Genomic DNA, 22,650 nt, shown 5'->3' on the forward strand with positions numbered 1-22,650 from the left:
CTAATCCTTTAACATGTGGCTTTTGGAGATCTTCAGGTTCTATACTGGTGGGGCAAAGCGTTTAATCCCAGCACTTAGGAAGCTGAGCCACGAAGATTGCTAGTTCAAGATCAACCTGAGGCCTTGTCTAAAAAACAAGCAAACCAAAAGAAACAAGCCATAGCAATTTGTAAACTCTCTTATTAATCTCTAGGCTGTATTCTATTATCATTATTTTACTACTTGAATTACCATAGGTTTGGCCGGTCATGGCTACCATTCAACTGCATTATTTCCAGTCTTTGGGTATGACCCATCACTTTTTGAAGATCTTGTGATTGGACTGGATGTCTGAGGTTCATCTTCTTTTCATTCACTGACTAATATTAGTTGCTTCTAGGGGCCTCTCAGTATTCTAATTGAAGCATGGCAGTTACTTCACATTTTTACTTTTGCCTATCTATCACTGTGTTATTTGTTTTGAACAACTAAACCTGACAGTTTTTAGAGTTGTGTAAACTTAGACTTGTATAAGTAAGGAATGTTAAAAGTCAGTGTTTCTGTTACGCACTATGATATCTTTATGTTAAAGTGTTTTCATTATTTTTTGATAAGAACTTTTAAAAACAAGATACTCTGTTCATCAGGCACAAATGTGTTCCATTTATTGTTTCTTGTTCTTTCCTTTAGGTTTTCTTCTTTCCCCATAAGTCAGTGGATAGTTGGCATTTTAGTCTGCATCTCTTGAAGTAGCTTCAAAATGTAAATGTAATATGTTTGAGCAGTTGGCTGACATGATTTGGTTCTCTGATTACAATTTCTTCTGTAGCCCAAGGTTTTTTTTTGTTTTTTGTTTTGTTTTTTTTTTTGATACTTCAGGGCTTGTCCCACCTCCTAGGATGGAGAAGAAGCTAGAGTTTCTGTGGCTCTGTGTTTCCCAGAGAGAAGTATGTCCCTGCATTGCCATCTTACCTTATTGCCATTATTGGTGTACCTTCTGTTGTCTCTGGCATGGAGAAGCTCAACTCTGAGGGTGTTACAGCAGGCTTTTGGGAAAATGCCAGAAGTTAAACAGGCATGTAAAGCCACCATTAGTGTGGTACAGAGGGAGCTACACTTTTGTAAAAGTGACAATCCAGTCCTGGAATAGTCTCCATCCTCTTCTGCTTGTTCAGACTCCATCCTTTGGTATGCCTCTTGTTCACAGGGATCAGAGTTGTCTTTAATATTACTACAATGATTATCACAGAAAGCTTTGTCCTTTTCCTCCTGTTGAAGCAGTGAGTTTGGTGCAGGCAGAGAATATGAGAAGATTCTTTTTGGCTAACAGTGCACTTTATGCCTGAAATGGCATGTAGTATCATATGAAGTCATAGATAAGCTATCTGCCGTAGTTCATTTTTATCTCAAGAAGATGTAAGTCCATGATACCATTAACCTTTTTGATTTTCAGTATTAGATGTGAAAACCCCTTTGTTGGCCCAAGCGTGGAACCCTGTGTATTCAGTGGAGCACAGTCTAGGCAGTGAATGTGGGAAGCAAATGAGGGGATGGCTCAGTGGATAACGTGCTTGTCATGCATGTTAATAAGCACAGGTGTTCAGAAACCCAGGCTCACATAAAAGCCAGGCAGGTACCTTCCTATAATCCTAGCTTGGGAGGAGACAAGGTTTCCAGATCCAGCTAGATTAGCTCAATTAGTGAGCATTGGCTCAACTAGAGACCCTGCCCCAGTAAGTAAGTAAAATAGACTTCAATTAATCAATGAAGGCATCCAGCCTCACCAGTACTGGGCTTATAGCTAGTTCTGTCAATAGCAGAGACTAACACCGAGTCTCAAATATGGCTCATTTTCTGGGGTGGCCAGCCATTATCACATTGGTGCACTGTATACAGAAGGGGTTTTAGGGCAAGGTGGTTTTAAATACCAGCTAAGGCCATGTGACCAGTTATAGAATGAGGATTTTTTTTTTTCCTTCTCTTCCCAAGACAGCGTTTCACTTTGTAGCCTTGGCTGTCCTGGACTCACTTTGTAGACTAGGCTGTCCTCAAACTCACAGAGATCCTCCTGCCTCTGTCCCCCTGAGTTCTGGGATTACAGGCATATACTACCATGCCTGCTCAGAATGAGGATTATAATTGACACGAGTGTTTTTGTTATATTTTATTAACAATGTATTTGGGTTTTTTTTTTAAATTTTTCAATCATGTAACATCTACTAGAATATCAGTGGTTATTATATTTAACTTTGAGATACATTAGAGTATTCTTTGGGAGTCTGGCATATGCTAAAGACCAGGTGAGACATCTATTCTTGTGGACTGTACAAGTACTGGGTTTTTGTATCTTCTGTTGTGTTGGAGTAACTGGACCACATCATGTAAGCTATTCTAATATACATATACATATACATATACATACATATTTATATATACACATAAATACAAACCAAAAGCACATGCAAACAAAGAAGAAAAAAGGTTAAATAGTGATAGATTGAACTTTGAGAGCTAAAAAATTTTATATGTCAAAAGACACTATAAAGAGAAAAGTCTTATCCATAGAATGGAGCAAAATTATTTGGAAACTTTTGTCTTCTAGCAAGAAGTTGGTCTCCATGTTATGTGAAGAAGTATTATAACTCAACAGCAATGAAAACATCACCCTTTCTGTCTACACCATGTGATTGCAGTGCCTGTAGAGCCTGGGAGAGGGTGTCAGATCCTCTCTCAGGATCTGACCTGAAGTTACAGATGGTTCTGAGTCACCATGTGGGTACTTATAGTTGAACCTGTGCCCTCTGCAAGAATAGCAGATTCTCTTAACTGATAGGCCAAAGGAATTAATAAAGAAAAAAAAAGATCCATTTTTGCTTTATTCATCTTTGTGTATATGTATGTCAATGCCATGTGTGGGTGGGGTGCCCACGGAAGCTGGAAGAGGGCCTTGAGCTAGAACTACATGTGGTTATGAGCTTTCTGATGTGGGTTCTGGGAATTGAACTCGTGTCCTCTGGAAGAACAGTAAGTGCTCTTAACTACTAAGCAGTCCTTCCACTCCTGTGAATCTAATGGTGATATATAAACAGCCAGATGAATGCTCAGCAGAAATATAAATCAACCAAATGAGGATACTACCCCACATATTAAGATGTTAAATATTGAAGAAGCAATGTGTTGGTGATGAAAAGGTCACCAGAGCCCATGTATACTGTGGCCAGGATGTAAATGATAGATTGTTATGGAAAATAGTTTCGTGGCTCCTCCAGAAATTACGTATGATCATGAAATCCATGGCTTTACTTTGATGTGTACTTGAGATAACAAATTAGGGTTTTCAAGCAGACATTCACAGTAGCTTTATCACTCTAGCCAGAAGGTGGAAACTATTTGGTATATAGGTGGATAAGCAAAATACAGCCTGTGCATAGAGTGGAATATTCTTTTGAAAAGGGAGGAAGTTTTGCAGTATGGTTCAGGATGGTTCATCCTTGAGGACAGGTAAGTAAGACAATCCTTGGTCCCTAGTTCATAGGCTGTGTAGGAAGGTTCAGGAGGTATGGCCTTCATGGAAGGAGATATGTCACTAAGAGTGGGCTTTGAGGTTTCAAAAGTCCACACCAGGCCCATTTTCTCTCTCTCCCTCTCTCTGTCCCTCATCCCTCTCCCTTATTCAACCCCTCACTTTCATAAGCAAGCCCCCAATTAAATGCTTTCTTTCATAAGCTGCCTTGGTCATGGTGTCTGTTCATAGCAATAGTAACTATAACTGAGACATGTTTTATGCTATGTATTTCTTAAACTCAATCCCTGAAAAGAACTAATTCCAAAAATCAGTTCTAATTTCCAACTGTAAGTGGACATTACAGATTATTGCTGTGCTCCTCTGTACTGTGTAGCCCATCATCTTTGGACACTCAGATGGGAAGTTCTACATTTGCCTATGTATTTGGCTATTTGGGCTTTGTAGGTTGGTGGGGGCCAAAGAGGCCTGGAGTATCTGTGGGCCTGTCAGACACATAAGAGGAAGGTAGAGTTGATCCAGACTTTGTAGGGTCTGTTTACAGGGTTAAGGCCAGCCATGGCATAAGTCTGATTTGAAGCAGCAAATCACTTGAACATTGTAACAACAGCTTTGGTGGTCTTAGGAAGAGAGTTTTCCTATATACCTAACTGCTTTTTTATCCCCTTGCTTCCTGTCAGCCCTTTCTACTTTCTGGAACTTGGAACTGATTTGCCTGAGCTGCTTGCCTGCCTGCCTGTCCCCCTCTTCTTCCTTGTCCTCTTTCTTTTTTTCCTCCTTTAAAAAATAGTTTATTATTGTGTATATGTGATGTGGAGAGTACATGGCATGCCACAGTGTGCATATGAAGATTGAAGGAAAACTTTGTTGAGTTGATTTTCACATTTCACTTTACCTGGGTTTTGGGCATTAAACTAAGGTCGTCTGGCTTCCAGAGTAAGCCCTTTACCTGTTGAGCCATCTTGCCAGATTGGCCCCTATTCCACCACCACACTGACTGCATTCTAGTATTGTAACTTTTCTGTTATCCTTTCCTGCGTGTGCTTTCCTTGCTGATGTGTTGATGTATCTTAGTGTTCTTGGAGGTGCTGGCTAGTGTCATGAGTTCTTTACTGGAGTCTTAATTACGCTTCTATTGCTGTTACACAATATCACGACCAAGGCAACTTACAGAAGTTAGAATTTATTTTGGGCTTATGGTTCCTGTCATGACAGGGAGCATGGTGACAGGTAGGAATAATACTGGAGTAGCTGAATAGTCACATCCTGATCTACAAACTGAGAGCATGTACTGAGAATGGTGTACTGGGCTTAAGGCTTTTGAAACCTTAAGCTTTACCCCATTACAGATCTCCTCCAACAAGGTCACACCTTTTGTTTGTTTGTTTGGTTGGTTTTTTGAGACCGGGTATTTCTTTGTAGCCCTGGCTATCCTGGACTCACTTTGTAGACCAGGCTGGCCTCAAACTCACAGAGATCCACCTGCCTCTGCCTCCCATGCGCCACCACATCCAGCCTAAGGTCATACCTCTTAATCCTTTTCTAATTGCCACTAAGCGCCAACTATTCAAAAGCCTGATACTTATGGAGGACATCTCATTCAAACCATCACACTGGGGTTCCTGTTATAATACTGTGTACCAGACACCATCCCTTGAGTCCTTTCTAAATTACCAGTGTTGATATATTTTCCTCTCCTGGCCTTTGCCATTTTTCATCCCAGTTATCTGACCCAGGCCTAGGCCTTCCACCTGGATATTGTGAAGGCCTTTCCTGGAACATGGCAACAGCCTTAGTTCCCTCTCAGCCACCTGTTCATAAGTGCCTAGGTGCTTGTTAGATTCTATTAATGAACAGATGCAGTGCCCTGATCTGTTAAATTAATTATCATGGGTTACTGTGATGAGTTAAAAAAGACACTGCTATAAAGATAAGACACTACTGAATCGGTGCTTATAGTTATACCCTTTGTTCTACAGAGATTGGCTCCCTGTTGCCGTTTATTGGTATAGAGCTGTTGCCTGTGGAGATGGTACTGCAAGCATATTCACATGACTCACTCATTTTAGATGGTTCATGTTTGTGCATGTTTTCCATTCTTTCTTCTCCTTTGTTATAGAATTAAAACATGTACTTTTACCCAGACCTTGACTCTCTGCTACAGTGGTGCTCTTTGACTTTGGAATTGAAAATTGAAAAACAAAACAAACAAACAAAAAAACCCATAACTTTGGAAATTTCCTTATGTAAAGTCTTTATCCTGATGATGCTTTATTAAAAAGGGTCTGGAGTTTCTGAGATCCTTATTCTATTTTTTTCTTGCTACCTCTTGTTTAAAACACACACACACACACACACACCAAACAAACAAACAAACAAACAAACAACATTACTTCAAGCCCCCAGAAAAAGTGAACTGTTACAGTATTTCAGGGATCTATTTTGTTTAATGCTTGAGTGGTTGGGGGAAGGTTCCATAAAATGGATATACAGAGACACCACCTACAAGTGAGATTTCTATATCCTGGGAAGACTGCTTGGTGAGTGGTCTTCCTTCTCAATCTTGGGTCCTTCCTGGTGCACACGTGGTGCTTTCAGGCATATGATGGAGGGAGAGGACTTCTCAGGGCAGAGCTTCCTGTATTCAAGGCCATGGGTACTATTAGTGGGCAGGTCGTAACGTAAGGCTTTGTTTCTGATGACATTGTGGTTCCTGGTCTTCTTGGAAGTGATTCAGCTTTCTCTTTAGTTTGTCTCAAGTAAGGACCTCTTGTGTTGATGTCTGTAGAATTGTGTTTAAAGAAACAGTTTTGCTGATGATTTTGTTGATAAATTTGAAAGCCTATATTTTATCTCTAAAAACGTTTGAATGGTATTTCTTTTCCTTTCTTTTCCCTTTTTGAATTTTTTTTTTTTTTTTTTTTTTTTAGCTTGCTTGCCTTTTGTTTTAGCAGCTGCAGTATCTCGGAAGAAAAAACGAAGAATGGGAACCTATAGCTTAGTTCCCAAGAAAAAGACCAAAGTATTAAAGCAGAGGACAGTGATTGAGATGTTTAAGAGCATAACTCATTCCACTGTGGGCACCAAGGTAAGAGCAGTGTGGATATTGTTTGCCACAAATTCTTAGAAATGTGTTCCTGCTTCCAAAGTCTCTTTGGCCAAAAGAACATTTTGTTGAGGTTGTTACTACTTTAATGACCTTAATAACTATGGGAGGAACTAGAGTTCTTGAGCTCCCACCTCAACACACACTCCAAGAATCCTTCCTTCTTCTGGTTTGTACTTTAGTTGCTAGTTGCCACTGTGCCCTTAGTACTGTCAAACTTTATGTCTCCTATTATACGAGTTCATAATGAGTTAGGTTTTTGTGTGCTGGGTAACAGTAGTTCTGAGAGCTATGCACTGCTGTATTCCAGGGTGAGAAAGCCTTAGATGGCAGTGCCCTGCATGTCAATGGGGAGAGCTTGGAGATAGACTCAGAAGATGAAGACTCAGATGACTTGGAGGATGATGAGGACCATGGGGCTGAGCAGGCTGCTGCATTTCCCACTGAGGACAGCAGGACTTCTAAAGAGAGCATGTCTGAGACTGACCCTGCTCTGAAGGTAGGACTCTACTTCCCCTGGTAGTGGCACTAGTGAGTAAAGTCATGAAGTAGGTTCTAACAGGTAGTGCTCTGGGCACTGTTATGTACTGGTGATTTTTTTTTCTTGCTTTTTATTTACATTTATAAAAAAATTAAGTAGGTGGGCATGGTGGCATATACTTTTAATCCCAAAACCCAAGAAGCAGAGGCAGTCAGATCCCTAAGTTTGAGGCCAGTCTGGTCTATATAGTGAGTTTTAGGCCTGCCAGAACTACAAAGTAAGACCCTACCTCCCTTCCCCCCCCCAAAAAAAAATTGCTAGTCAGCCAACAAAAGAAACAAAAGGCAAACCAAAAGTAAAATGTGATTAGTGGAAAATAGAGTAAGATGGCTAGAGTAAATCTCATTGAGTCAGTAGTGGTTTTGTTAGGTAAACTGTTTTGAAGACTAAAGGAAAAAAGTATTGTGGCTCATTCTTAGGCAACATTCCCATAAAATTCTCTAGTAGTCAAATATATGCTAAAATAGTAATGACCAGAAAAGATTGATTCGTTCCTAGGAATTCTTAACTAGATTTACTAAATTAACAAAGAAAAAACACAGAATGTATATACAAATAAATGATTTCCCCCACCGTAACTCCCTCAGGATTTTTTTGTATAGCTTGGCTGTCTTGGAACTCACTGTGTAGAACTGGCTGGCCTTGAACTCAGAGTGCTGGGATTAAGGGTGAGTACTACCAATGTCTGGCTTCCAGCTGGTGTTTTCAATACGTCAGGCATGATGTCATATACCTGTAGTACCAGATACTTGGGAGGGATTGAGGCAGTAGGATTAATTAAACCTAAGAGCTTGATCCTAACTGGTATTACATTCCAAGGTCCCATCATGTAACTAAATAGGCAAGAAATGCCTCCTTCCTGAGTGCCAGTGCTAGCATTGCTGTGCTTAGTTCTGTTCTTATGTAAGGAGAACTACACAGTATATGTCCTTTGTGTATTTTTTTATTTTCCTGTTGTATTATAGTTATTTCACCCACTATATTTGGGTGTTAATTTTTATTCTTATAGAATCTCTGAAACTGTTTGAAGAGATCTGTAAGACTGATACTATCATCCTTTGCTGGGATGTCTGCCTCTTGCATCCTTAAAGAGTTTCTTGTGTCGCTGTCTATGCATTGGTGCCTAATTATGTGTTCTAATTTGAGTATTCTCAACCTGTGACTACTGCAATAAGTGTCAGTAGGCAAATTAACAGAATTCCTTCATAGTTCTTAGTATTCCTTGTATAAATATAGGGATCCTGAGACTGCGCTTAAGTACCACCATGAAGCAGTGTTTCTGTATCATGGGATTCTATTCCTATTTAGATGTCCATTCCACTCCCTGGGCACTCTATAAAGCTTTTTGATTTGACATTCCCACCAATGCACTCTGATTTCTTGAGGCAAAGAGGGTTGTAGGTGTTTATATCTGTCAGCTACTTCTGAGCACCCTGTCTGTTGTGCTGGCTTGCCAATCTTGCCACTGCCCATTCAGTGAGTACATAGTGCTAGAACATTATAGTTTTATTGTACATTTTCCTGATTTCTAGAAAATTGGATACTTGGATAGTGTTCTTTATGTTTGTTTTGGATGCTGACTTAGTATTGCTGTGAGATACACCATGACAGTGGCAACCCTTATGACAGCAAGCATTTCATTGGAGCTTGCTTACAATTTCAGAGGATTAGTCCTTATCCTCATGGTAGGGAGCAAGGCAATGCTGGTACTGGAGTAGTAGCTGAGAGTTCTATGTCTGGATGTATAGGCAGCAGGAAGAAGAGAGTCTGGACCTTGTGTCTTCTAGTGACACACTTCCTCCAACAAGGCCATACCCTTCTAATCCTTCTATTTGCTTCTAATAGTGCTACTCCCTAGTGACTAAGCATTTAAATAAATGAGCCTATGGGAGTCATTCTTACTCTAGACTACCACAGATTCTTTTGTGAAGAACCTGATCAAATACCAGGCAGTTATCTGTTAGATATTAGGTTACCTGTCTTTTTCTCATTGTGTACAAGTTCTTCAATTTAGAAATGATCCTTGTTTATGTAGTCAGCACACTATCATGTTTTGCTGTGGACTTGTGGAGTTATGGCAAGATAAAAATTCTCATCTAGCTTTGTGAATTAGAAGTTAATGTAGGAACAGTTGGGCACAACAGTTGTTTTGAGTGTCTTAGGTCTCAGCTGGAAAGCTGGGCTTGCTGACCAGAGTTGTTTCGTGCTGTTTTTATCATGTTTTTATCTTCTGCCTGGTCAACACAGGTTTTAATTGCATCACAGTCTGGTTCCTTACTTCTGATTTACTCTTTGCCAACTAGTTCTCTTTTTGTTGTTGTTGTTTTTGTTTTTGTTAGGGTTTTTTTTTCTGGCGGGGGGGGGCAGTGTTCAAGACTGGGTTTGTTTCTTTGTTCAGTGTTGTCTGTCCTGGGACTCCCTCTGTAGACCTGAGTGGCCTCAAACTCAGAGATCCTTCTGCCTCTGCCACTTGAGTGCTGAGATTAAAGGTGTGTGTCCCCACTGGCCGGCAACCAACTAGTATGCTTTAGTCTCTCTTTGCCTTGGGATTTCAACTTGTGCTTTCTTCTTTTCTGTGTCATATATGTAATTGTCAAGCAGCAGTTTCAAAGTGATCTTATTCCTTTTTTGTGTGTTCCGTTTTCTAATTGGTAGTTGCATTACTCAGTCTTGTTTAAAACTAAGCAAACAAACAAACAAACAGAACAACTGCCCAGTAAATTAAAACATAAAATTAAATAAAACTAACAAAGTACTAGAGTCCTATAATGAAGGTTATATTTAATGGTGAAAATTGAAAGAATTTCTAATATCAGTCATAAAATGAAGGTGAGATTACTGCTTTTAGCTTTAACATTGACTGTTTTGACTGATGCTATAAGAGAAAAGCCAGAAAGAAACTTTGGTATTTAAAAGGAGAGGGGAGAACATAAACATCCACTTTAAACTCTTGTAAAAATTCCAGAAAACTATTGACAGCCATTGAACTAAACTTCCATATTATCAAGACATAGACATCTCTTGTTTCCGTGTAAAGTTGCAGTAAGGACCAGCGCATCCATAAATGCCTAGGCATGGTTTTTGGTTTTGATTTTTGATTTTTCAAGGTTTCTCTATGAATGGCCTTGGCCATCCTGGACTTGCTCTGTAGACCAGGCTGGCCTCAAACTCACAGATAGCTGCCTGCCTGTCTGTGCCTCCCTAATCCTGGAACTAAAGGCATGTGCCACCAGCCAGCCATAGGCATGTTTTTAAACATCAAGTAGAAAATTATCTGGATGCAGTGGCACACACCTTACTGGGAGGCAGAGGCAGGGTAATTTTTGCTATTTTCAAAGTCCCTGGGGTAACACATTAAACAATAATGTAGTGTAAGAGAACAGCAGAAATTTGTTAAATGAGGTTAATAGACTTACCATTTGTGAAAATACAAAATGCATTGTCTCTAGGTTTATCTCTAAGTTCAGAACAGTTTCTTCAAAATCTAATTAGAACTTTCTGTAGCGCTACAAACTCTGAAGTTAATGGCCTGTGGAGATCAAGAACAGTTGTGGGAATATTGTGAGATACTATAGGAGACATCAGCAATGTTTGTTGGGCAAAACAAGAGACATGTATAGGATGTTAGTGAGAGTTACCATGGGAAAGGGGTACTGTTTGACTCAGGAGCTCCACTTCTGTCCTCATCGGCCTGTATGTTGAAGGACCTTGACTTGTTTGGAATGTAGCTTAGCTATGAACCCTACAGGTTCTTTTGAGCTAGGAACATCATCGAGAAGTGAGATCCTACAGAGAGTGCATCCATGGTCAGACTACAGCGCACCAGACATAACAGCTTTGATTTGGAGTGAGTGGATCTGGGGCAAGTGGACACATTCATACATTGATAGTGTCAATAGAAAAGATAAATAAAGTAGGGAAAACAAAGCATCTTTGCTCTTCTGATACAAAAAAGATTCCAAAATGTGTTTATAATTAGCAAAGAGTAAATTTACTGAACTATGTCCAGCAGGGAAACAGGTTTAGGCATAGGTTCAGTGTAGCTGGAAGTGGCCAAGGCAGCATAGTAGCGATGACTCTAGGGACTAAACTGTTCTTAGGTGAGTAGAGGTAGGTTTGGTTGTGTTTGGTGGTCTTTTGTTTGTTATTTGAGACAGGGTTTCTCTGTATAGCCCTGGCTGTCCTGGAACTCCCTCTGTAGAACAGGCTGGCCTCAAACTCACAGAGATCACCTACCTCTGCCTCCCATGTGCTGGGATTAAAGTCATGCGCCACCACTGCCCAGCAGGTTGTATTATTTTATAGCCCTGGAGAATATACTTGTTTGTTCTCTTTCTCTCTCTCTCTCTCTCTCTCTCTCTCTCTCTCTCTCTCTCTCTCTCTCTCTGTCTCTCTCTTCTCTGTGTGTGTGTGCGTATTTGTGTTTGTGTGTGTGTGTTACCACTTTTTACAGATACCTGGCATGCCTTGCACCTTCAAGGTGCAGTTAATGAATTTGAGTCATCTGAGTGAGTCCGCTTGGAAATTTCCTGCCCAGAGCCATTCAGGCAACTTGTCTTTGCATTGGGACAGACAGTGAGGTCCCTTCCATGTATGTCTGTCAGTGTTTTGTAGAATTTGTTTTGGATCTGTCTGTCTTCTACTAAAAAATATAATTGGTTTTTGTTTTTTATTTGACTTGATCAGATGGATGGAGATTCAGAGGAGGAGCAGGAGTCACCTGACACAGGGGAGGATGAAGACTGTGGCGACGAGTCTGACCTGGTAACCTGATGTGTATTCTTATGTTCACATAATTTAGTTCTGCAGATGAGACCACTGGTAGCACCTCTATGTGTCCTGTGAGTCACGGGGTCTTGCCAGATGGTAAAGGAGGTCATTTAGAGTTGTAGCACAGCGACAGGTAGAGCAGCTGTGTTGTTCTGCTTGTTGGCATTCAACAACAGGCCAGGCCTGCCTAGGGAAAGCTGTGGTTCCACATTTTAGTTCTTCATACCAGTGATTAGTTGGCCTGCATTGCTGCTGAGAGAGGAGCTGTTGGATTTGAGCTGTGTTAAGGTGTAGTCTTTTCTACCTGCCAGGTAGAGCCTGAGATTTGTAGGAGCTGGGTAGGTTGGAAATAGGGAAATCCTGAAGTGGAGTCTTAGGAGTAGCCCATGGGTGAGTATTGAGTAAAGAAGATAGAATCCTTGGAGCTTTAGGAAGACGTTCTATGTGTGGGATAAAGAATTTGACCAAGAACTGAAAAGGGATAACGTGTCCCCTGGTGTCTGGCTGCTAAGGCGAAGGAGAGGAGGACCCATACAGGATCCTTGGGTTTTGTGAGGAGACATTATTTCTTGGGGTACAATAAAATGATCCAGACAGTGAAAACTTTGCTTTGCAGTACTTGTTGAAGTTTTTCCATGAAGTTTTTCTGTGCACAAACATAGGATAAAGTGAGGGTTTTTTTTTTTTTTGTAGGGAAAGAGCATGTGTGCTGGAGATGTTCATACCATTTTACTGGGGTGTCTATCACACATCCAACCCATGGCTTGAGCAAGTGGACATGCTTATATGTTGGGATTGCCTGGCATGCTGTGCCATACACTATGTGTCAGCATAGTGTTTCCAGCGCCTGTATATGTCCTTGGGAAGCAGGATTAAGAAACTCATGTGCTTTCTTCACATAACCTCTTCCCAGCATCTACTAACACTACAATTGGTGCTGTAGGTCAGTTGTGATTTTTTTGTAGTAGATGTCTTTTCTACACTTGCAACATAGGAACAGAATATGCAACCTCTTCCTTTGTTATAAATTGATTGTACCTCTTTCTTGTTCTCCATGTAGTATGTGCCTGTATGGATCCTGGGGCTCATTGAATGTTGATTGTTTCTTTCTGAACAAGATGGGTAGATATATGTAATGAAAAGTAGATGACATATTGAGCTTTTTTTTACTTAGTCCCGAGTAGAAATTTCCAATTTATTCTTTTCCATTGTGCAAAACTCAAATAAAACTTATAAACTATTTTAGTTTTTTGACTTGTTGCCTCCAAAAGGACTGGGCTTAGTGAGATGTTTAGGAAGAGCATAGCTCTCTTTAGAATATAACCTGGAAACATGTCCAAAAGTGAAGTAGATCTTTTAGAAGAATAATCAAGGTATAGCAAGTATTTGAATTTTGAGGCAAACAGCTCTTAGACCTTTTTGCTCTCAGGATCTCCTCCTACTTTGCCTCTGATATGCATGCCCTTTGGTTCTCCAGAGTTCTGAATCCAGTATCAAGAAGAAATTTCTCAAGAGGAGAGGGAAGACTGACAGCCCCTGGATCAAGCCTGCTCGGAAAAGGAGGCGAAGAAGTAGAAAGAAGGCAAGCAGCATGCTTGGTGAGCACAGTGGAGCTCGGGTCTTTACAAGCTATGTGGGAATGTCAGCAGGCAGGACGCTGGGTGGGGCTGCTTATGTGAAGGATTTCACTTGTAAAGAGGGTCTCCTGTAATAAATATTTGAAATGACTTCTTCAGAGAAACTTATGTGATCCTTAGGTAGTTTGTTTCTAGCAAACCTAGTTGATTCTGGCTTCATTACCAAGCACCAAGCTAACAAGGATAGTTTGTCACCTGCACAGCGGTAGTGCCTTTTTGCCTGGGTGAACAGTTCCAAATCATGTGGAAAAAGGAAGTCTGTGGTTCCTGGCTGCCTCTGTGACCTGAATGGTTTGTGCCTCATCTATAGGACGTAGTGGTAGTTTGTTAAGGTGAGTTCAGGAAGATAAGGGTTAACGTACCAAGTTCATTGTGTAGCTTTGTTGAGTAGAATGTGTATACAAATTATAGTATAGAACTCTCACCAGCATCAGGTCACCAAAGAACTCAGCCTCTGCATCCTCCCTACCCCTGCTTCCCTGGAGAGCCTTTACTTAGATCCTGTGGCTACCTCCCATCCCCAGGCAGCCCTCAATTGTCTGTTTTGCTAATAGACTAGTACTTTATAGAATTCTGTGGGAATGGAATTGCTATGTGTGGACTCCCCCCCCCCCTTTTTTTTTTCCTGCTCTGTCTCCTTTGAGATAACTGTTTTGGGTACCCTCCTGTTGTTTTGTTCCCTTCTGAGAAGTATACCTTCTGAGAAGTGTTAGTCATTTTCTTGTGTGTGGACCCTGGTCTCAGCTGGTGAGTTAGGGTATCAGAAAGGAAGTTGATATGAATGTCTTTGTGCAGCCTTCATTGCACAGGTGTTACACATCTCTTTGGCATAGCTCAGTCAATATAGTGTGCTCAGGTCTTTGGGAAACTACTAAACTTTTCTGAAGTATGGGTGCCATTGTACATCACTCACTGTAGTACTTGGGGCTTAGATTCCATTTGTCCTTGCTGTTGCTTGTTGGGTCCATCTTTTTTTAACTTCAGTGGTTCCAGAGAGTGTGCAGTGGTGTTCCTCAGTAGCTTCAGTTTATTTTTACCAGATCAATAATGAGATGGAGCGTCTTACCTTACGTGTATTTTATTTTGTGAAGTGTGTATATGTGTCTTTCATTCACTTTTATTTTTAGGCCTATCTTCTAGTGTTCTAGATAGAATTTTAATCAGATGAATATTTTACATGTTTATATGTCTCTAGTCTGTGGCTTACTTTTCCATTTTCCTAACAGTATATTTAGGTAAGAACAGCTAGTAAACATTTTTATTGTAGTCAAATTTATGAATTGTTTTCTTTTATGGTTCTTGCTTTTTTGCTCTAAGAAATCTTTGAGTAAACCAGGCTACCAGGATTTAGTCTACATTTTCTTCAGAAGTTTTCAGCATTCCCACAGACTCTTAGTGCATTTGGAGGCAGTGTTTGCATATGTGAGGAAGAGACAGCTCCCTTATGTAGGTATGCAGTTAATCTGTTAGAGTGAGTCAAAAGAACTACTGCTACTTTTTAAAAGATCGACTTATTTTTATTCATGTTTTTGAGTGTTCGTATATGTGTGTGTGCACCATCTATATACCTGCTGTACCCTGAGGTCAGAAGAGAGTGTCTGATTCCTCGAAATTAGTGTCACAGATGATTGTGAGCCCTATGTGGGTTCTGAGAACAGAATCCAAGTCTTCTGCAAAGGCATCATATTATTAATCACTGAGCTGTCTCTTCAGCCCCCAATTCAAATTCTTACCTTACTTGTTTCTTGGAAATTTTTGTCAACAATGCTGTGTGGGTGGCTTTTCTGAATTTTCTAATCTGTTCCATTTATTCATTTGCTTATTACCTTCATGCTACATAGACAGCTTTGTTCAATTGTTTGTTTACCTTTTATTGACAGAAAAGGAGGTTTGTGGGCTAGTGCTTATGAGATAGCCATGTAACATTGGACGGACTACAGAGACTTCTGGGGTTTGTTGACATAGGGATTGGGTGCCTTCCTGAGCACCTCATCGGCCCATTCATTTATGCTGTCATTTATTTTCATTCTGGGTTGCCTTTTAAGATCAGAAAATCCATGTGGTTTTCACTGTTGGCTTTCACAAATGTTTGTGGATCCAAGACTAAACGATACTTTCAGGGTAGAGATTCTGTCTTTGCCATTTTGGCTTCAAAGTGTAAAATGCATACATAAATATTTACCGAATAATGTGACTTTTACTGTTTTATGTAAAATGTTTAAAATTTTGAAAGGCTATTCATGTTCTTGAAATTTTTTGTCTAAGATCTTGTTATAGAATATAGTTTGAATTAAAAGATGTTGGTATCATACCTCTGTATTGATGATTCGTTTATTTCTAGCATTTATATAATATTGCATGTAATATTTAGAAGATTCATTGTGAAACATAATCATCTGCTCTTTGCCAAGTTAGGTAGTATGTAACTGAAACATACTTTTTAGGATTCCTCATGAAATGTCTTTATGGTTGGAAATACTCTCCTTTATGCAGGCCATTCTGGGAAGTTTGGACAGGCTGCCTACCCCTGTCCTCAAGTTTTTGTACCTACTACATGATCTACAGAACTAGTTTTGGAATTAGCCCTCTTTGGTTACATGCATCTTGACACGTTTAGATTTTATTGCACTTTAGTGAGTAGTATACTTGATAGACAACCATGTCTGATGGGTTAGATGTCTATATCCTCGAGGATCGTCAGGTGTCGGCCGAAACAGCAGTAAGGCTGGCATCACCACAAGCACAGGTTTCTACATAGTTAGGCTGTTTCATCATATCAGAGGTTCTTTCAAACTTGCAAATTAAATTTTTCTGTCTTATTTTAAACTTTAAAAGAATTTATAGATATTCATCTTTTTTTATTTTTATTTTTTGAGATGTGGTCTCATTCTGGATTTATCCTTCATAGATCCAGCTGCCACTGTCTTCCCAGGTGCTGGGATTAAAGACATGTAACTGTGTACTGCCAGGCCTAGTTCATTTATCACATTTTCATTCATTTTCTTGATTGTTTTACCAGTTTTTATTTAGTGAGTCTTGATATAAGATGTATTAACTGGAGCTGAAGAGATAGCTAAGCAGTTAAGAACACTGGATGTGCTTCTAAAGGACCAGAGTACCCACATATTGGCTCACAACTCTCCATAACTCTAGTTCCAGGGGACCTGCCACCCTCTTCTGATCTCAGAGGGCACCAGATGTATATGTGGGGCATATACATACATAAAGGCAAAACACCGATACGTAAAAATCATTTAGTCTAATTTTTTTAACTTAGAAAAAGAACGTAGTAATATATTTATGGTTGGTTCTTGGGGGGTGGTAGGAATCTCACTCTAGTCTAGCGTCTACCTGGAATTCATTGTATATCCCGTGTTGACCTTGTTTTCCCTAGTGCTAGGATTAGAAACATGAGCCACAATACCTGGCTTTTTCGGTTTTCTTGGCCATTGCCTTTCTTTTGAAACTGGGTATGCACGGGGAATTAACAAAATAGTGTATAGGAAATAAGGTACTAGTAGAAACTGAAGTGGCCCTGGAGGTGTTATTTAAATTTATCAGAGTTCATTAACATTAGTCCTTTTTCTAGGAAAAACATTCTCTTAATAAGACTAACATTCTCTTAATAAGAATGTTTGTTGTTATGTTTTACTTTTGGGTTTTTAAAACAGGTATTTTTATTGTGTGGGTGTTTGTTGTGTGGGAGGTTAAAGAACAGCTTATGGGAGTTGATTTTCTTCAACACATGGGTTCTGTGGATTGAACTCAGGGTTGGACTTGGCTACAAGCACTGTTACATGTGGAGCCATCTCCAGTCTTTCTGGAGTGTTCTGGATATAGCTATTGTGCAGTTTTCATGATGTGTGCATTCTGTGTATAGGTTCCGAGGCTTGTAAGTCACCTCCAGGAAACACAGAGCAGGCAGCTCTGGGAGACAGCGCTGGGTATATGGAAGTTTCTCTGGATTCCCTGGATCTCCGTGTCAGAGGAATTCTGTCTTCCCAGACAGAAAATGAAGGTTGGTGTTGGAGTATGTCTACACCATCTTGCTTGTTTACTGGTCTGGCTCTCTGTGTTAGCCTGATGCCCCCTGGTGGATAATAATGGACAGTTTGATAAGGTGATTATTAAAAGCTGACTGAATAGACATGATGCAAATATGTTTGCCAGGTCATTAACTGCTCAGATAAGAAACAGAAAGCCTGAGAGCCCTCTAAGAGCAGAGCTGCAGATGCCTTATGTCAAATTTGAGGTGTTAGTACTTTTGTTTTACAGTGTTTTTCCAGTTGTGAGCGAGATCCATTTGTGTACAGCTTCCTTGGCAAAAAGATGCCACCCTTCTCTGGATGTAACGGGCTATATATTTTGTGCAGTGTGTCTTTGAGGGATCTTTGATTTTAGCTCTGGTTGGTTGTAGCTTGTCTTCTGTCTTCTGCTGGGCTGACCTTCTTCTGGTGTGTTTGCAGTGGAGGACAGCCTCCAGGGTGCAATAGTATCTGCTGTGTGCCTGAATCATTGTGGCTTGCTCTCAGTTTTTCTGCCTGCTCCCCTTTCTTTGGGTTAAGTTACTTAAAAACTGCCTAGCAATAAAAACTAACTAGTTAATGGTATTTAAACATCTTTATGAAACAGATGATTAAAACCCTGTAGCTGCTTACACTCTGGTCATATTTTGAAACCATGGAGTTATATTTACTGTAGGGATTTAATGATAAAAGACAAATACCTAGCTTTTTAAGAATTTGAATGCTTAGGAAGCTGTGATTTACTTCTGTAATTTGGTAATATAGTAAACCACATCTTTTGCCTCTCACATGAGTCTTGGTTTTGTTCAAAGAAATAATTTTTTTTTTCTTCTCACAAAGTAGAGCACAAAGCTCTTCAAATCTCATAAAGTCCTGTTGCAGGTAACCTGTGCCTCCTTTCTTAAGTTAAACAGTACTTCGTTTTAAGTATTCTAAATTTCAAGATTTGGAAATTAGAAATTTAATTGTAATTAGGAAATAGTGCTTTATCAAACCAACCCTGTATTTATAGCTGAATCCTATCTGTTGCAGGTGAGGGACCAGGATTGTGATGGCATTTAGGGGGCCTTTCGATGTAAAGATGTGCTGTTTCATCTCTGATAGAAGTAAAGGTCAAAACTGATAAATGCAGCTGTAAACACTTAAGAGTGGAAACACTCCTAGGGTATCCAGGTTACAGAGGCAGGTGGGCCAGTTTCCTTTGGGCATTTTGTAGATTGACTTACCTGTGATTGATCAGCACTGAATCATTAATCAGTGATTGGATTGTATACAACAAACATGCTTTTGACTTAACATTGATGAAAAGCAGCATTGGCTACTTGCCTTTAAAGTATGGGAACTAGGATACCTGAAGGTAGTAGGAGAGCTGGAATTCAGGCAAGTATTTTTGGAATTTGCTGAGGCTGGTTAGTGAATTCAGATGCTCAATCCAGTTTTGATGCAATAGGGTCTAGGTTTAAGCTGAGGACCTAAGTGAATATTTGTGCTGAGGTTGTAAGTCATTTTTTTGCATTGTCTTTTCCCACTATCTTTGCTTATAGGTGTGAGATAGGCTCAGTAATAGGCTGAGGACTTGAGTTTGGGTGAAGACAGGACATAAGGACACTGGCAATATGGGTGATCAGGAGAGCCCAAGCTCAGATGAGAGATTGTGTATGTTTACTACTGTAGAGGTGGGGGATGTAGGAGAATGGAACCAATAAATGAGGTAAACTAAAATCTCATTTAATAGCCAGCTTTATTCAAAGCATCAGACAGTTTAACCTTTGAAGGTTGAGAGGAGTCACATGTGTAAAGTATACAGTCACAAGGGCAGACTACACATGGCAGACCAGCCACACTTGTAACAGGCAAGCCACACACTCCATAAAGGCTTATAAACAAATAATAATAACAACTCACTCCGATTCACTACATAAGTACAAGTACTTATGTGCTTTTGAAGAAACTGAGGTCACAGGACTCTTGTCTTGTTTTCTTGGAATTTTCTCATAAGCACTCAGAAACTTCACACAACTCCATTGTTAAGCCATGTTCCAATAGTGTGCATCCATGAACGTTGTGTCAGGTTTTTCTTTTGATGTCTCAGTACATCAAAAGTACACCCACATCTGTGCAGATGTATGTGTTCTGACAGTGCTGCCCAAATATGCATACTCTTCCATCTCACCTCAGCCACATGTTGGTGTGGCAGGAGGATAGTTGCCTCACCACTCCTTCCTGTATTTGTATCTGTCCCCTAGTTACACCAAGTTACTGAGTAGGAGCTCCTCACAAGCGCAGTTCGTACTTTCAGTGACTCTGATTTGAGTTTTGTTTTAGATTTCCTGATCTTTGCAGTGTGGGGGAAGTTAGTCAGCTAGATTTGTATTCACCAGTTCCTTTTTCCACAGAGGTTTTTGGTTCAAACTATTTCTTTAGTCTAGGATGGCCTCAACTTCACTATGTTGTCAGGTTGGCCTTGAATTTCTGATGTTTCTGGAGTCATCTCCTGATGACTGTGATTACAGGCATGTGCCATCACACCCATTGTATTCAGTGTTGAGGATCCAACCCAGGACTTGGTGCTTGCTAGATGAATACTCTGCTGACTGAGCTGCATCTTCAGTCCTGCCCATCATTTATTAGCTCCCTCTGGGAACTAGATTGGTTAGGACCCATATCAGATTTTCAAGAGGCCAGAAGTGAACAATGAATGGCTTCTTAGGGTAAAAGTGGACCCCTAGATTCAGCATAATATTGCTAGAGACCAACTGAGGCCCTCTGTGTGTATATGCAGAATTTGAGTGCTTTGTAGACCAGGCAGCTCCAAACCAGAAGCAGTTCAAGGAAGGCTTATGTTGAGCAAACTAGAACTTGAACAGAAAAAAAAAAAAATTATTTGGTTATAGTTCTGTTCTGCTGATAAGTCTTTGATAAATCACTTGGCTGGTTCTGAGTGGTTGAAGTTAACTGTTTCAATTTTTCTGTAATCCAGTCATTCAGAAGAAATAGCCCAAAATTAGTTTTCATGAAATGAGCAAGGTTTGAGATGCTCAGAGTTCTTTGGGATTAGTCACAATGAGAGTATATTTAATAGTCATTTTATTTTAATTAATTAATTACTTAATATTTAGACAGTTTCTAACTATGCAACATGGAAGGCTTGGAACTTGATATGTAGTTCAAGCTGGCCTAGAACTTAAAGAGCTCTTCCTGTCTCTGTCTCCCAAGTGCTGGGATTAAAGCCCTGCACTTAGCATGTCAGGTCCTAATCTGTTTTTAGGTGTGAATATTAGTTAATTATTTTCAAAGTTGCAATACTATTTCAAACTCAGTTCACCTTTTATCTCTGCTGCTTCACAAGAAAGAGGGCATGGTCTGCTCCAATATCCTTTGGAAGCAACAGTCCCTGAAAGCTGCTAGTGAGATCCCAAAATCTTTTTGCACATTAATTCTGGGAATGGTTGAGCTCAGCTTTGTAGTGCAGAAGCTTTGCCTAAACCTCATGGTTTACGTTTTTCATTGTGGTATTTTTGGTTTTCTATTTGTCTGTCTGTGTTTCTATCACTCTATCATCTATCACTCTATCATCTATCGTGTGTAGGGATGTAGACCATGGCATTAATGTGTGGAGGTTAAAAGACAACATTTAGCACTCACTTCTCCTATCATGTGGGTTCTGGGGATTGAACTTGGGTATTTAGACTTGGCAACAAGCACCTTTACTTATGAAGCCATCTCACTGCCCCCCTCCCCCTCTCCAGCCTATTGTATGGATTCTTTGGTGAATAATATTCTAGGTAGCAATTAAACTGTTATTAAAGCCTTCCACATGGAATTTTTTCTTATGGGTATAATTTAGAACCAAATGAGGAAAATAATTTCTCAACATTTAGTGGATTCTTTTCTTGCTTGAAAACCAGATTTAGGAATTGCTGATAAACATGCAACCTGACCTATGGCATAGACCCTGTAAATATAAACTAATAAGTTGTTTTGGAGGATTAGGTAGGTAGCTAGTGTGTTTGTGGGTGAGGTACAGTCTGCTGCCTCACTTCCCTCACTTTTCATGTAGGATGTTACAGAAGAGTATGTAAATACTTGCCACTGAGCAGTGCTGATGTGTAATTTCAGTACATACAAGATCACTGTAAAGACTGTAATTGATTGTTCTCTGGACAACCCTTTGTAGGTCAGGGTTGCTTGAGCTGATGTGTCTGTGTGACTTAGGGCTGGCCAATGGTCCGGATGTGCTGGAGACGGATGGCCTCCAGGAAGTGCCTCTCTGCAGCTGCCGAATGGAAACCCCCAAGAGCCGCGAGATCAGCACCCTGGCCAACAACCAGTGCATGGCCACTGAGAGCGTGGATCACGAAGTAAGCATGTTCATTTTTCTTTAAAGTGGCAATGAGAACTATCATATTTCAGAATCTCAACCTTTCCTGTTAAACCCCAGTCAGCAGTGTCAGATAACCAAGGAGCCTACATAACTTGATTTTTTTTTTTTTTTTTTTTAACAATAACAACAAAACAAGGAAGATGGGGCTGGGGAGATGGCTCAGTGGTAATCAGCACATGCTGCTCTGATAGAGGACCCAAGTTCGGTTCCCAGCATCCACACTGAGTGGCTCACAACCTCGTTAACTCCAGCCTCAGTGGATCCACTTAGCCTCTTCTGGTTTCTATGGGCATATTCATTTTTATATACCCCTTTTTTATAGACACAAATAAAAATAAAGTTCTTTTAGAAAAAAGAAAGCATACAGACTGTGTTTGAATGAAAGTAGTATGTTTCATAGTCATGTTTTTGTAAAGGTTTTACCACTGTGTTATGTTTATTGAGACAGAGCTACTCCAATGTATGTCTTCCTGGGGCAGCCTCAGCCTGGTGAGCCCTAGAGCCCATGTGCTGTGCTCACTTCACTTCTCTTGCTGTATCAGACACAGACCTGGGAGGATTGATTACCCTTTTACCCTTGTTCCTCCTGCATTGTAAGGAGGCAAGCAGGCAATGCACAGAGACAATGCTTTTTCTAAAAATTTCTCTATTTTTGGCAAGGTTTTTTTTTTTTCCCCCTAAAGCT

At 40.1% G+C, this 22,650-nt stretch overlaps 1 protein-coding gene across 9 annotated transcripts in view; it reads left to right on the plus strand.

Annotated features, from left to right (window-relative positions):
- The window catches only part of Ehmt1 (euchromatic histone lysine methyltransferase 1), a 140,959-nt gene that overhangs the window by 58,558 nt on the left and 59,751 nt on the right, over positions 1-22,650 (plus strand). For 8 of the 9 annotated variants that reach the window (XM_060389654.1, XM_060389660.1, XM_060389659.1 and 5 more), the window contains 6 exons: positions 6,433-6,590; positions 6,919-7,107; positions 11,836-11,913; positions 13,397-13,517; positions 17,437-17,574; positions 21,797-21,942. In XM_060389654.1, coding sequence (XP_060245637.1) covers positions 6,433-6,590; positions 6,919-7,107; positions 11,836-11,913; positions 13,397-13,517; positions 17,437-17,574; positions 21,797-21,942 — 830 coding nt within the window. The remainder of the gene's footprint in view (positions 1-6,432; positions 6,591-6,918; positions 7,108-11,835; positions 11,914-13,396; positions 13,518-17,436; positions 17,575-21,796; positions 21,943-22,650) is intronic. The other variant, XM_060389658.1, reaches the window with a different exon arrangement.

The sequence above is a fragment of the Meriones unguiculatus genome, chromosome 8 (genome assembly GCF_030254825.1).
Source record: "Meriones unguiculatus strain TT.TT164.6M chromosome 8, Bangor_MerUng_6.1, whole genome shotgun sequence".
Classification (NCBI taxonomy): domain Eukaryota; kingdom Metazoa; phylum Chordata; class Mammalia; order Rodentia; family Muridae; genus Meriones; species Meriones unguiculatus.